This window comes from Ailuropoda melanoleuca, chromosome 12 (assembly GCF_002007445.2).
Source record: "Ailuropoda melanoleuca isolate Jingjing chromosome 12, ASM200744v2, whole genome shotgun sequence".
NCBI classification, from domain to species: Eukaryota; Metazoa; Chordata; class Mammalia; order Carnivora; family Ursidae; genus Ailuropoda; species Ailuropoda melanoleuca.
This window is the reverse complement of record NC_048229.1, coordinates 32,058,307-32,071,868: the sequence shown is the minus strand read 5'-3', so window position 1 is coordinate 32,071,868 and position 13,562 is coordinate 32,058,307. Positions and strand designations below refer to the sequence as shown.

The following is a 13,562-nucleotide window of genomic DNA, read 5'->3' as shown; positions in this document are numbered from 1 at the left end:
CAAACTTCATCCCATTTTGGGGTGAGAGGGTGTAACGGCTTGTTATCTATTGCTTAAAAAATTATAAAACACGGGTCACATAAAATTCACCATAAATGGCATTTAGTACATTGCCAGTGGGGTACAACTGCCACCCCTCTCTAGTTCTGGAACATTTTCGTCACCCCAAAGAAACCCCATCCTGTCCCCCAACACCTGGCAACCACTAATCTGCTTTCTCATTACAGATTTGCCGGAATGCAACCTATTTTTTTTTAAAGATTTTATTTATTTATTTGACAGAGAGACAGCCAGCCAGATAGGGAACACAAGCAGGGGGAGTGGGAAAGGAAGAAGCAGGCTCCCAGCGGAGGAGCCTGATGTGGGGCTCGATCTCAAAACGCTGGGATCACGCCCTGAGCCGAAGGCAGACGTTTAATGACTGCGCTACCCAAGCGCCCCCTTTTTAAAAAGATTTTATTTATTTATTTGCGTGAGAGAGAGAGCGTGCACAAGCTGGGGGAGCAGCAGAGGGAGAGGGAGAAGCAGACTCCCCGCTGAGCAGGGAGCCTGATGTGGGACTCGATCTTAGGACGCTGGGATCATGACCTGAGCCGAAGGCAGATGCTTACCCCACTGAGCCACCCAGGTGCCCCCCCCCACCTATTTTGACACACAACATGGCAATTTACTATGTCAACGTGACCGTCTAAGGTCTTCTCTAGCTCCCCCCCTTTAGAGGGGCTGAACCTTGGCATCTTTTGGAGTAGCTGTAAAAAGGAATCCCACATCTAGAGAAACCCCTCCTTTTCTAGAAAAGCTGTGCCCTTCCCTCCCCCCGCCCCCACATCTGCTCTCCACCCCAGCCACCTGCAGCCTATGGAGACCCTGTCCTCTGCCCACAGCCTCCCCCACACTCGGAAAGGGACACCAGAAAACCTCAGGCTCCCAGAATCTGAGAAATGTGCACCCCAAGACTCAGCGGCTGCGACGTTTATAAACTCTACTGATCTCAGAAACACACCCCTGTAAACTCGAGCTCAGTGGAAGTTTGGGCTGATCAAGGACAGCCCCCACCCTGAGCTTCTGCTGTCCTTGTCTCTCTTCTGACCAAGGCGGGGGGTGGGGATTCCCATAGGAGGTGGGAGTTGAGTAGGCCGCCCAGAGCGTGGCAGGAGGGGCTGGGGCCACGACAAGGTTCAGACAAGACACGGTCACCCGGGGAGGGGCCGGGAGACGTCACAGGTCTCGCGGTGAGCTCCGGTTTGTTGACTCAGAACAACTTCCTCTAACAACACAATTTTATTCCCTAAACAACATCAAAAGATATATGTAAATATATGCCCTGGTCCCCAAAGCACGCGCAGAGAGAAGTATGCACACGCAAAAGAACCGCTGAATAGGAGTTCTGAAATTGGAGAACCACTTCCTCTTGCTAAACCTGCCTTCTTAAAATGTAAATTGTAACAACTGCGATCGTGTTCTTTCCGTCCTTGTTAATGGAACACGTAGGTACGTGTAGCCGGTGTGCTGGGCATGGGCGCCGGACGGATGTGCTTGAAATCTCTTTACCCATTTATTGCTCGTGGCAAGATGTCCACTACACAGATGAGGAAGTTGAGGCCCAGAGAGGCCGAGGCCCCAGATCTCACCCACGGTGGACCTGGACTGTGAGTCTTGTCATTGTGGCCCTCAAGTTCACGTTCTCGGCCTCCGCGCCTGTGCTGGGAGGGAGGTTAGGGGACAGTCAACATCTTCCCATTTCAAAGACAGGAAACCGGAGGGGACAGGAGGGATAGGATTTGTGTGTGTTATCTGCCCTGTGGTCGGCGGCCTTGGCCTTTGTGTGGAGAATGTGACCCTGAGCTGTCTCCCTGAGTACATGGAAGGCGGGAGGAATATTTATCTGTCTTCAAGGCTCTGCGGAGGGCAGAGAGAGGGGGCTGGTATACAGTGGGAGGCTGGGAGGAGGGTAGCGGGCAGTGGGTGCTCCCTGAGGATGACCTCGGAGGGCCCCCTGGGGGAGTGAGTTCCAGCCAAGACCCCAGGCCTTCAAGGTCAAACCACATGCAGGTCTAGCTTCCAGGAACTGGTGGCATTGATCATGGGGTTGGTGACACTGGGTCAACTCTCCACCCACCCAAGTCTTCTCCAGCTTCATTTTGCTGCCCGGTAATTTTGGGATGTGTGAGTCATGGGAAGAATACGGGACAAACACACCCTGCGAGTGGGAAAAGGCCACTCCTATTTTGCCCTGGTTATGAAGATTTGCTGGGACCCGAGAGGTGGCAGCGATCCGCGGCGTCCCATAGGAGCTCTGGGAAAGGGGACGGACTTCCAGGAATCCACCAGCTGCCAGACGCTGGGAGAGACCCCAGACCTCCCGGGTCCTGGCTGTGAGCCCAGATCAGGCTTCCAAGCAGCATCTGGGCAAGATGAGGGTCCTCTTGCAAGAGACGGTAAGGATGGAGGGGAGGCAGGAGGGAGGGACGGGAGGGTGGCACCGGACCATCCTGGCTTTGCAGGCTAATGAATTCTTCTCAGAATCTGGGACTCAGCACGAGACCTTGAGAGGTGGGATCTTATCACCACCACACTGGAATTCCAGACTCTTGGAATTCTCTTGGGAGACCACACAGAAAAGCTTTTGGTCAAAGGGTCTGCATACCCGACGCACTCAGCTGTAGAGCAAAGGGCCAGTCTCCAAGCTCCGGGAACCCCTGCTGCTGCTGGATAATCCGCCCAACAGCCACTTGTCCGGTGAACTAGCCCTCCGACTCAACAATGCCACCTGTTAAGAAAGGAGCTTTAAGTGTATTTTCACAGATAACAGGCACACACACGTCGGAGCTGGGAAGCTCTGCGNCCCCCGGTCGCTACCCACCCCCCGCAGAACGCTTCTGCTCGTTTTTGAACTTCATGTGAATGGTATCACTCAGCCACCTCTCCGCGTGTCCGCCTGCCTCTTTCCCCTCAGCAGTGTACGTGTGAAATTCATCCACATTCTTGGGCGTGGTTTGTCCATTCTCACTGCTATAGAATGTTCTGTGGCATGAGTATACCATGGTATGTTTTTTATTTATTTTATTTATTTATTGGAGGGATAGAGAGAGAAAGAGCGAGCATGAGCAGGGGGAGGAGTAGAGGGAGAGGGAGAAGCAGGCCCCCCCTCTGAGCAGGGAGCCCGATGTGGGGCTGGATCCCAGGACCTGAGCCGAGGGCAGATGCGTCACCGATGGAGCCGCACTGGTGCCCCTACCGCAGTGTGTTTATCCATTCCCCTGGGGGTGACTACGCGGGCCCCCATCAGGGGCTGCCGCGAACACGACTTTCCTGGCACACGTCTTCTGAGGAGCCTATGTCTGCTTCTCTGGGGGGAGGGGCTAGGTATCCTACGTTCGGTGTAAGTCCATTCGGCCCCCCGGTTCCCCAGAGCAGAAGTTCCGACAAGACTGGCTGCTTTACAAACACACACGTGCCAAGAGCACGCACACGGGCGCCTGTGAGCTCAAGGAACCAGAAGGAGCCTGAGTGACCCCTTTGCTGCTCTGTGCGTCAGTTTCCCTCTTTATCCTTTTACTCACCAAATAGCATCGAAGCGCCTGATGTGTGCCGGGTGCTGTTCTAGATGCCGGGGACACGGTGGAGCCCAAAGTAGCTGACGGTTTGGCAAATGGGGCGTAACAATAGGACTTACTTCATTTGGTTGTCATAAGGCTCCCGCCTGGTACACAGTAGGTGCTGGATAAATGTCATCTGCTCTCTTAATTGTTAAAAAATAATAGTAATCATAATGGTAATTATGTTTTGTATATAGATGGAACTATATGAATATAATTCCTTGTTTTTATATATGAATCTAATTTCCTGTACAAAATGAGGAGAAAATAATAAGGCTATTCGCGATTATCACTAAATGTCCTTTACGGACAGTGCGGGGCTGGTTCACGAGCATGGCCCGTCCAGCCAAGGGCCGGCGCCGAGGCAGCCGTGGGAAAGGGCTGATGTGCTCGCAGACAGGGAAACAGATCGAAAACAATTTCGTGACCCGGGGAAGATAAAGAGCGGGCACAGTGGGTGCTGGATGTTGCATTTCTGTTTGATCTATCCAAAGGGAAATACCACAAGTTGGTTGAGCTGCCAACATGCCGAAGATTTCCCGGATTTTGACCAGTAAAAGCTGGACAGGGCGGGGTCTGAGGGCGGGGAAAGAGGGCTCGCGTACCAGCAGGTACCGGCCCCCAACACACGGCGAATGCTTGTGGTGAACGGGGCGCTGTGTTCAGCTCTCCACTCCGATGCACTTACTGCATGCTCGTGACGCGTCTAAGGTAGGAAGGGTATTATTCTCATTTTACAGCCAGGAAGCTGAAGAACAGAGAGGTTAAGTGACTTGCCCAAGGCCACACAGCTGGTGAGGGTTTGAATTTTTAAAGGCGGCACACCTTTTACTCTAGTGATGAATATAATATGAAAGCAGCATGCCAAACTCCAAACACACACACACACAAAGTGGCTGGGCCTCTTGGCAACTACTTGGCAGGGAGGAGGAGGCAAGTTGACTCCAACTTCCCCTCTGCTTTTCCTGTTGCGCCAATGCCAGCTAGAGCTCTGGGTAGGGCCTGCTGGCCCACGAGAGCCAGCAGGGAGCCTCAGGGTCAGGCCACTCTGATATTAGGGGGGTGGTCCGCCATCCCACCTGAGCCCTTCAGCTGTGCCACGTGCTTGAACACTCGTCAACTCCACAAGGCCTCCCCCAGACCGGTGAGGTAGGTTCACCTTGGTGACTCATTTCTCAGGTGAGGAAACCCAGAGAGAGCCAACTGTGTGACTGGGTTACACTGCCTTCCGTCTTCCCAATGTGAGATTGTTGGGTGAATGCATTCTAGGGCCCGGCGTTCTAGAGCAGGGCTGACACGGTTCAAAACTCAGCTCTGTTCCTTCCTTCACTGAAGGATCCTAGGTACGTTACTTCTCTGCGCCTCAGTTTTCCTGTCTGCAGAATGGGTATAATAATAGTATGGGTAAAAGGGTAGTATTAGAATCAGAGGGCTGTTGTAAGGATCAAATGATAGAAGATTTAAAGGTGCCTGGAGCAATGCTGAACACATAGCACAAGGTGCTCAATGGATGGTGGCTTCTAATAGTGATAATAATAATAATAGTAAGTAATAACAATAGTATTACATTACATATTATATTACTATCATAGTAATAATATTATAATATATTATGTTAATATTTATAATATATTACTAATTATATTAGCATTATATATTTATATAGCATATTATATTATATATTTATATATTGTTATATATAGTATAGTGTATGGCATATAGTATATTATATATAGTATATATATTTTTATATAGTATATAGTATGTTATTATCTACTTATATATATTTAATACATATTCATATATAATTCATGTATAACTCATATATTAAATAAGTATTTAATATATAACACTAATATATACTAGTATATTACTAGTATATTATATTAATACATATTAATATTATATTAATAACATCACTATATAGTATATATTACATTACTATATATTACTATCATACTATTATTATTATATGTATATATAATTATTATTATCAGTATGATAGATCATGTCTCTTCACTGCTTGGCACCCTCCCGTGGCCCCAATCTCATGTGGAATAAAGGATAAAGTCCTCACAATGCCCCCACCCCCGGGGGTCCATGATATCTTTCTGTTCTTACCTTCCCCTTCTCCGCCTCGCCTACTGCACTCCGGCCACACTGGCGCCTTCGCGGTTCCTTGAATGTGACCATCATGCTCTCACCTCAGGGCCTTTGCACCAGCTGTTTCGTCTGCCGGGAACTCTCTTCTCTCAGATCCCCACATGGTTCATCCCTCACCTCCTTTATGGCTCTGCTCAAGTGTCACCTTCTCAAAGAGGGCCTCCTTGACCACTCATTTAAAATCCCGTGTGATGATTTTTTTTTTGCTATAGCATTTATCACCTTCTAAGACACCGTATCTCGCTTATTTATTCCATATTTGACTTACTTCTTCCTTCGCTGACTCCTCCCACTAGAGTGTCAGATCCAACAGAAAAGAGGCTTTTGTTGGGCACGTCCCCTGCTGTGCACGAGTGCCTGGAAGAGAGAAGGTACTCAGGAGTTTTCTTGAATGAATGAATGAATGAAGGAAGGAAGGAAGGAATGAAGGAAGGAAGGAAGGAATCTCCTGGACGGAGAATTCAACATTTTATTTTTTTCTGTTTTCCTAACACCCTCATGACTGTAAGAAATTGCTCTAGTAGGATTCTAGAAACGCTCTGTTTCTCGCTCTGGGTGCCTGTCACCCGGCTGGGATCGGGTTGTGAAGCCCCGCGAGCTGGACCTACGTGATGTGCGCACTTCACCGTGTTTATGATCGAGTTTATGTAAAAAACAAAATGACGTAATTGCTCCAGAGGCACCAAGATTCAAAAACACGAATGAAGAAGAACCAAGACAAGCACTTTTGCTGTCAATACATATTAACCTTTCTCTCTCTTGCCGGGTGTTCGGATTCCAATATTTTAAATTCTAGGGGCGCCTGGATGGCTCAGTGGATGAAGCGTCTGCCTTGGGCTCAGGTCATGATCCCAGAGTCCTGGGATCCAGCCCCGCATCGGGCTCCCTGCTCGGTGGGGAGTGTGCTTCTCCCTCTGCCCCTCACTGGCCTTGTGCTCTCTCTCTCTCAAATAAATAAACAAAATCTTAAAAAGAAAAAAAAGAACATTTCCATCAAGGCTGAATGTTGGATCACACAGTGATAATTGGCTGGGGTTCTAATAGTATAATATTTTGGGATTCCAAAATATTTTTTCATCACGATCATGTTCTAACATTGCAATGTTCTAGAATTCCAAGATGCGAGTAAGCTTGTGTTCTAACATTGTAAGGTTCTAGAATTCCAGGATGCTCTCGAGCCTTCTAGAATTCCAGTGTGCTACCTGGCTGGGGTTCTAACCTGGCACTTCCTCGAATTCCAAGATGCTCCAGGGCTAGTTCTAAGAAGGCAGTCTTCTAGAATGCCAGTATCAGGATGCACTGGAGCTCTGATGTTGCAGTCCGGCTTCCAAGTGGCAAGTGGGGTTTCCCACACCCGGGGATTCCAGGGGCCTGAGGGTTTCCTCAAGGACCTTCCATGATTTCTCTCCTGTTCAGGTGTCTGGGGCCTGGATGGAGAACACTTCCCTCAGCTACGAGTATGGGGATTACGACCGGGTTCCCGATTTCCCCGTGGACTGCGTGGACGGCACCTGCGTCTCCGCCGACCCGCTGCGCACTGCCCCGTTCCTGCTCTACGCCGCGGTCTTCCTGGTGGGCGTGCCTGGCAACGCCACGGTGGCCTGGGTGACCTGGAAAGAGGCCCGCCAGAGGGTCGGCGCCACCTGGTTCCTCCACTTGGCTGTGGCTGATCTGCTCTGCTGCGCGTCTCTCCCCATCCTGGCCGTGCCCATCGCGCGCGGGGGCCACTGGCCGTACGGGGCGGCGGGCTGTCGGGCCCTGGCGTCGGTCATCCTGCTGTCCATGTACGCCAGTGTGCTCCTGCTGGCCGCTCTGGGCGCGGACCTCTGCCTGCTGGCCCTCAGGCCCAGCTGGGGGGCAGGCGCGGGGCGGGCGCGCAGGGTGTGGGTAGCCTGTGGGGTCGCCTGGGCCGCGGCCTTGCTGCTCACCGTGCCCTCGGCCGCCTACCGCCGGCTGCACCAGGAGCATTTCCCTCGCCGGCTGGAGTGTGTGGTGGACTACGGCGACTCCGCGGTGGCAGAGAACACGGTGACTGCCACCCGCTTTATTTTTGGCTTCCTGGGGCCGCTGGTGGTGGTGGCCGGCTGCCACGGCGCCCTTCTGTGCCATGCGGCTCGGCACCGCTGGCCACTGGGTATGGCTGTCGTGGTGGGTTTCTTTGTCTGCTGGGCCCCCTACCACCTGTTGGGGTTGGTAATCACCGCGGCTGCGCCGCGCTCCATGCTCCTGGCCCGGGCCCTGCGGGCTGAACCTCTGGTCAACGGCCTCGCTCTGGCTCACAGCTGCCTCAATCCGGTGCTCTTCTTGTATTTCGGGAGGACTCACCTGCGCAGGTCACTGCCAGCCGCCTGTCGCCGGGCCCTGAATGAGTCCCAGAGCAAGGATGACAATGCGGTCAGCAAGAAATCCACCAGCCATGATCTAGTCTCAGAGGTGGGGGTGTAGGCTAGAAGGAAACTGGTTTGTGTGCATCCATCCCATTTCGCCAGGCTGGCTTCAGGCATAGCTGGATCCAGCAGCTCAATGATATCATTTCTTTCTTTATTCTTTCAACAAACATTCATTAAGCACCTGCCATGTGTAAGGCCCTATTATAGGCCCTGGGGAAGTAGCGGTGACCCAAACAGACACAAATCCCTGCCCTCAGGGAGCTGACATTCTATTGGAGGAAGACAGGCAATAAGCAAAGGAAAGGGGATATGGAATATATCAAGTGGTGGCAAGTGCTAACCTAAAGGCGACAAAGAGGACTGAGTGGGGCAGGGATATAGGTAAGCTAGGCAAGGCCCATTGGCTAAGGTGATATTTGAGCCAAGACCTGAGGAAGGGAGGGAGGAGTCATGCTAAAATCTGGCAGAAAAGCATGTCAAGCACAGGGAACAGCAAGTGCAAAGGCCCTGAGGCACAATATGCTTGGCATATTTCAGGAAGAGTGAAGAGGCCAATGTAGGTGAAGCAGAGGGAGCAAGAGGGAAAGTGGGTTGAGACAAAGGGCGAGAGGTAGTGCGGGGCTGGATTTGAAAGCCTTCCAGGCCATAGCAAGTGTTTGGAGATCCATGGCAGTGTTCTGAGCTACTGTTATCAGATATATACAACAGATATATACAACAGCAAATTAAATTTGAATTTCGGATAAACAACAACAAAAAGGGTTTTTTTTTGTGTGTGTTGTTCTTTTTAGCATGAGTATGTCCCATGCAATATTTGAGACATACTCAAAAACATTATAAAGATCACTTAAAAAGAAAATCTTTATGGGTATCTGGGTGGCTCAGTCAGCTAAGCGTCCGACTCTTGGCTTCAGCTCAGGGTCATGGGATCGAGCCCTGTGCTGGGCTCTATGCTCAGCGTGGAGTCTGCTTAAGACTTTCTCTCCCTCTCCCTCTGCCCCTCCCCACTGCTCGCTCTCTCAAATAGATAATAAAAATCTTTAAAAAAACCCAAAAATCTTTAAAAGATTTTAAAAACAAAAATGATTTGTTGTTTCTCTGAACTTCAAATTCAAGCGAGCATTCTGTAAATTTCCTTTTTTCCTAAATCAGGTAATCCTATTCTGAGCGGAGGAGTGTCTTGATCTGACTTAGATGTTAATAGGATCCCTCTAGTTGCTGGTGGAGACTAGACTCTGGGGGAGGGGGAGGGACATGAGGAGCTGCTGCTTTAGCGAAGAGACTCCTGCCGTGGTCCGAGCAGGAAGTGATGTTCACTCGGGTCAGGCTATTAGCAGAGGCGGTGAGAAGGTGACAGATCATGGGTCTGTTTTGAAGGAAAGGCTATGTCCCAGCTCCTTAACTTGGTAGTTGAGGCTTCTCTCTGCCACTGGACACACTTACGTTCTAGCCAGTTACATTCAGTTCAGACTGTTGTCGCGGACAGAATACTGGCCCCTAACGAGGTCCACATCCGAATCCCCTGAACCTGGGAATATGCGACCTTACGTGACAAAGGGAACTTTGCAGGTGTGATTAAAGGATGTTGAGGTGGAACGAGGATCCTAGATTATCTGGGTGGGCGCAAGGTAATTGCAAGGGTCCTTATAAGAGGGAGGCAGAAGGGTCAGAGTCATGAGCAGGAAATTTGACAGTGGAAGCAGATATCAGAGTGATGGGAGAAAGGGGCCACTGGCCGAGGAACGCAGCCCCACGAGGGGCCTGCCGACACCTTGATTGTAGACACCTGACCTCCAAAACTTTAATGGAATAAATCTGTACTGTTTTGAGTCACTAAGTTTGTGGTCACCTCGTTACAGCAGCCACGGGAGACTAACACAGATCCTCCGGGCTGTATTTTTGCAGGCGTCTTGGCTTTTTCTCAAGCTAGTGCCAATGCCTGGAATGGCCTTCGGATCGGTGCCGCCCTGTCTGGTAATCACCAGCAGTCGGGGCCTATTCAGATGCAAAGGAATTCAAATAAAATATTGAGTTCCTCAGTGGCACACCAGCGGCTAGTTCAAAGCTCAACAGCCGTGTGTCGCTGGTGGCTATGCTACCCGGCAGTGTGGATATAGAACCTTTAAGGAGACAGGGCTGCTCCAGAATGTCACCTGCTTGCCTCTTGATGTCACACAGTAGCGGCACCTGAACGTAGGGTCATACTACAGGACGGCATCTTCTAAGTCCTACAGCAACACAGGGAAGTAAGGGGAGATGATTCATTTTATAAGATGAGGCCCAGAGAGGGGAGGTCATTTGCCCCAGATCACACAGCGAGGAAATTGTAGAACTGAGAGTTGATGCCATGTTCCCTTGACTCTCTTGCCCATGCTCTTATCTCTGGAATCTTCCTTCCATGCCTTGCTCAAATGACACTTTCTCCAGGGAGTCCTCTCTGATTCATTCCCTTCCGAGAAAGGGAGTGGTGTTCTCTTCTCTAGGTTGAGTTTCTGGAACACCAGTTCCCAGGTAAGCTGTAAAATTCCCCATGGGCAATGTCTGGGCCATTTTTATTTTTCTCTCTTCTCCACCCATTCCCAGGCCTTAGAAATAACAAAACTATTTTTACGTGTCTATATCCTGTTTTCCAACGAGACTGTGAGCTCCCCAATAATGAGGATCTCTTTCTTGCTATCTCTTTTTTCAATTTCTGGTATAGGGATGCACAGTAGTTCCCACTAATACATATTTTAGTCCTGGTATTTTATTCAGAATTGACATGCATGAGTTATGAATACCAACGCTCCCTTGTAGAATGAATTATGTCCTGGGACAATTCACAGACCTTTGTGAACAGCTGGGGGAAATCCTGTTAATCCACTGGGGCCAGTTACGATTTAGGAGAGCTCGTCTTCGATACATTTATAAAAAGTCTTTTGTGTTTTTTAAAATTTATTTTCATTAATCACTGCATCAGCCTTACTTTTTATTTTTAAAAAAAGGGATCAATTTCATGTAAGCTCAAATGTAATTCTTTTTTTTTAAAGATTTATTTATTTTAGAGAAAGAGTGCGCACGCGAGCGGCGGGGGGAGGGGTAGAGGGAGGAAAAGAATCCTCAAGCAGACTCCCCAAACCCCCCCCCCCAGTCTGATGCAGGCCCGATCCCAGGACCCAGAGATCAGGATCTGAGCTGAAATCAAGAGTCAGACACTCAACCAACTGAGCCACCCAGCTGCCCCTCCAATGTATTTCTGTGGAACTTGGTCATTGAAAATAATCTTGCCTTTTGTTTGTTGTAACTTCCCTTTTTCTGTTCTTAAATTTGTTTGCTCTTTGAACGCATTGGTTTCCTTGTTTCCAAAGCACCAGGTCTTAATATTTTTCTAAGAGTGAATTTCAAGTCTGCTACTCAGTCCTAGTGTTGGTAGTTTGCGACATACATTTTGAAGTCATATTTCTTGTTTACTTCCTCCCATTTTTCTTTAAAAAAAATTCTAGTTCTCTTTTGGAAATTTCAAGCAGTGTCTAGTCATTTTCTTCCCCTTCTTCTTTTGACCATGAGCTATGAATTGTCTTCTCTATGCTCAGATCGTTTTCCGAAGGTTTGATAATTGCATCCAACTTCCCTCTTGACATCCCAAGTCAATGTCCAACACGTAACTCAAATTCGAATACGTTCAAAATGGAACTCTGGATTTTCTCTCTCAGTCCTCCTTCCCTATTTTCCTGATCTCTGTTGATGGCAACTTCATATTTTCAGGCACTGTGGCCAAAAACTTTGAGGTCATCCTTGAGGCCTCTCTTTCTCTCACATTCAATGGCCAATCTGTTAGCCAGATCTTCCGGGCTCTACCTTAAAGTATCCACAGAATCTGACCGCTTCTCACCACCTTCTCTGCCATCATCCAGGTCCACCATCCCTCACTTACTGCATCGGCTGCCCCCCGGTCCTCTTTCCTCATCTTGGTTCCCTACAGTCTGTTTTCCGCACTGAACTGAGGATTCTGTTAAAATTGAACTTAGATTGGGGCGCCTGGGTGGCTCAGTCGTTAAGCGTCTGCCTTTGGCTCAGGGCGTGATCCCAGCGTTCTGCGATCGAGCCCCACATCAGGCTCCTCTGCTGGGAGCCTGCCTCTTCCTCTCCCACTCCCCCTGCCTGTATTCCCTCTCTCACCGGCTGTCTCTCTCTCTCTCTCTGTCGAATGAATAAATAAAAATCTTTAAAAAAAATTAAAAAATTGAACTCAGATCATGTCTCGGGTCCCTCCTCTGCTCAAACTCCTCCCATGGCTCCCACCTCACTCAGAGGAGAAGCCAAAATCCTCACCGCAGTGTGCCTGATCTCCTCTCCTCGTTTCCTCACCTCATTTCCTGCTATTCCCCCTTCCTTCACTCCCTCCAGCTTGCTGACCTGTGGACCCACCCACCATGTTGCCATGGCAATCTGCACTCGATTTCCTCCACCTCCAGGGATCTCCATGGCTTGCTGCCTCACTTACTTCTGCTCAAATAGTACTTCCTTGGAGCTGTCCTCTCTGACCATGCTGCTTAGAATAACATGACTCCTTGCCCCTTTCCTGCTTTTTCTCCATAGAGTGTGGCGGTACTGCTTGACATTCTTTTTATTTTTATTTAAGTAAAAATATTGAAATGTCTGTTTCTCCTACTAAAACCTGAGCTCCATGGGAGCAGGGACTTTATCTGTTTTGTTCACTGCTCTATTCTCAGTGCCTAGAACTGGCTCTGGAACTGAAGGCTGTACCTTCTTCTTCTTCTTTTTTTTTTTTTTAAAGATTTTTATTTATTTATTTGACAGAGAGAGAGACAGCCAGCGAGAGAGGGAACACAAGCAGGGAGAGTGGGAGAGGAAGAAGCAGGCTCAGAGCAGAGGAGCCTGATGTGGGGCTCGATCCCAGGAGCCTGGGATCATGCCCTGAGCCAAAGGCAGATGCTTAACGACTGAGCCACCCAGGTGCCCCAAGGCTGTACCTTCTTAATGACAACATTCTCTTAAGGAAAAAGGAGAATGATGGGAGGATACTAAAAATGAAAGATCTAACATTTATTGAGTGCCTACTACATACAGTAGTGAAAAAGCAATTTATGTACCTTATGGACACATTTTTGCTTACTTTCCCCAACTATCTTGAAAAGCAGATATTATCCTCATGTTATAAATAGGGAAACTGAGGCTCAGACCCACAATTCCTGAGGCACCTAGGAGTAGAGAGGACTCTATATTCTCATTCATTTAGTCATTCATTCAACAGACGTTTACTGACTCCCTGATCCTTGTGGTGGACGCTGGACAACACAGGACCTCCAAGACAAGAATGGCCCCTGCCTTTAAGGGGCTGGGGAGTTGAGTTGAATTATTTATTAGTGAATTGCTAGGGTGAATTATACGTTAATAGAATTATGCATTA

General features: G+C 49.0%; 1 protein-coding gene and 1 long non-coding RNA gene across 7 annotated transcripts; one reads left to right on the top strand and one right to left on the bottom strand.

Moving 5' to 3' along the window:
- The first annotated feature begins 1,312 nt into the window (after nt 1-1,312).
- Nucleotides 1,313-8,905, top strand: C5AR2 (complement component 5a receptor 2). Of its 6 annotated transcripts, none has more exons than XM_011229663.3 (3): nt 1,521-1,649; nt 2,246-2,438; nt 7,179-8,905. In XM_011229663.3, the coding sequence occupies exons 2-3, from the start codon at nt 2,415-2,417 to the stop codon at nt 8,205-8,207; spliced, it is 1,053 nt and encodes a 350-aa protein (XP_011227965.1). In that variant the 5' UTR covers nt 1,521-1,649; nt 2,246-2,414; the 3' UTR covers nt 8,208-8,905. The 6 variants fall into 6 exon arrangements, with proteins under 6 accessions (XP_019659141.1, XP_011227965.1, XP_011227964.1 ...); XM_011229662.3 differs by having other exon boundaries at nt 1,522-1,649; nt 2,125-2,438; XM_019803582.2 differs by lacking the exons at nt 1,521-1,649; nt 2,246-2,438 and adding an exon at nt 1,313-1,491.
- On the bottom strand, nt 1,568-3,975 carry LOC117804570. Its single transcript, XR_004629066.1, has 3 exons — nt 3,564-3,975; nt 2,648-2,770; nt 1,568-1,703 (listed from the first exon to the last, which is right to left on the bottom strand). It is a non-coding gene; the product is annotated as an uncharacterized LOC117804570 (long non-coding RNA).
- Nucleotides 8,906-13,562: the final 4,657 nt, after the last annotated feature.

Bases quoted from the DNA above. Each gene is read 5' to 3' on its own strand.
- C5AR2 (XM_019803580.2), top strand. From the start codon at position 7,043: ATGCCAGTATCAGGATGCACTGGAGCTCTGATGTTGCAGTCCGGCTTC. The intron at 7,097-7,178 runs GCAAGTGGGGTT...TCTCCTGTTCAG, and splicing joins TGCAGTCCGGCTTCCAAGTG to GTGTCTGGGGCCTGGATGGA.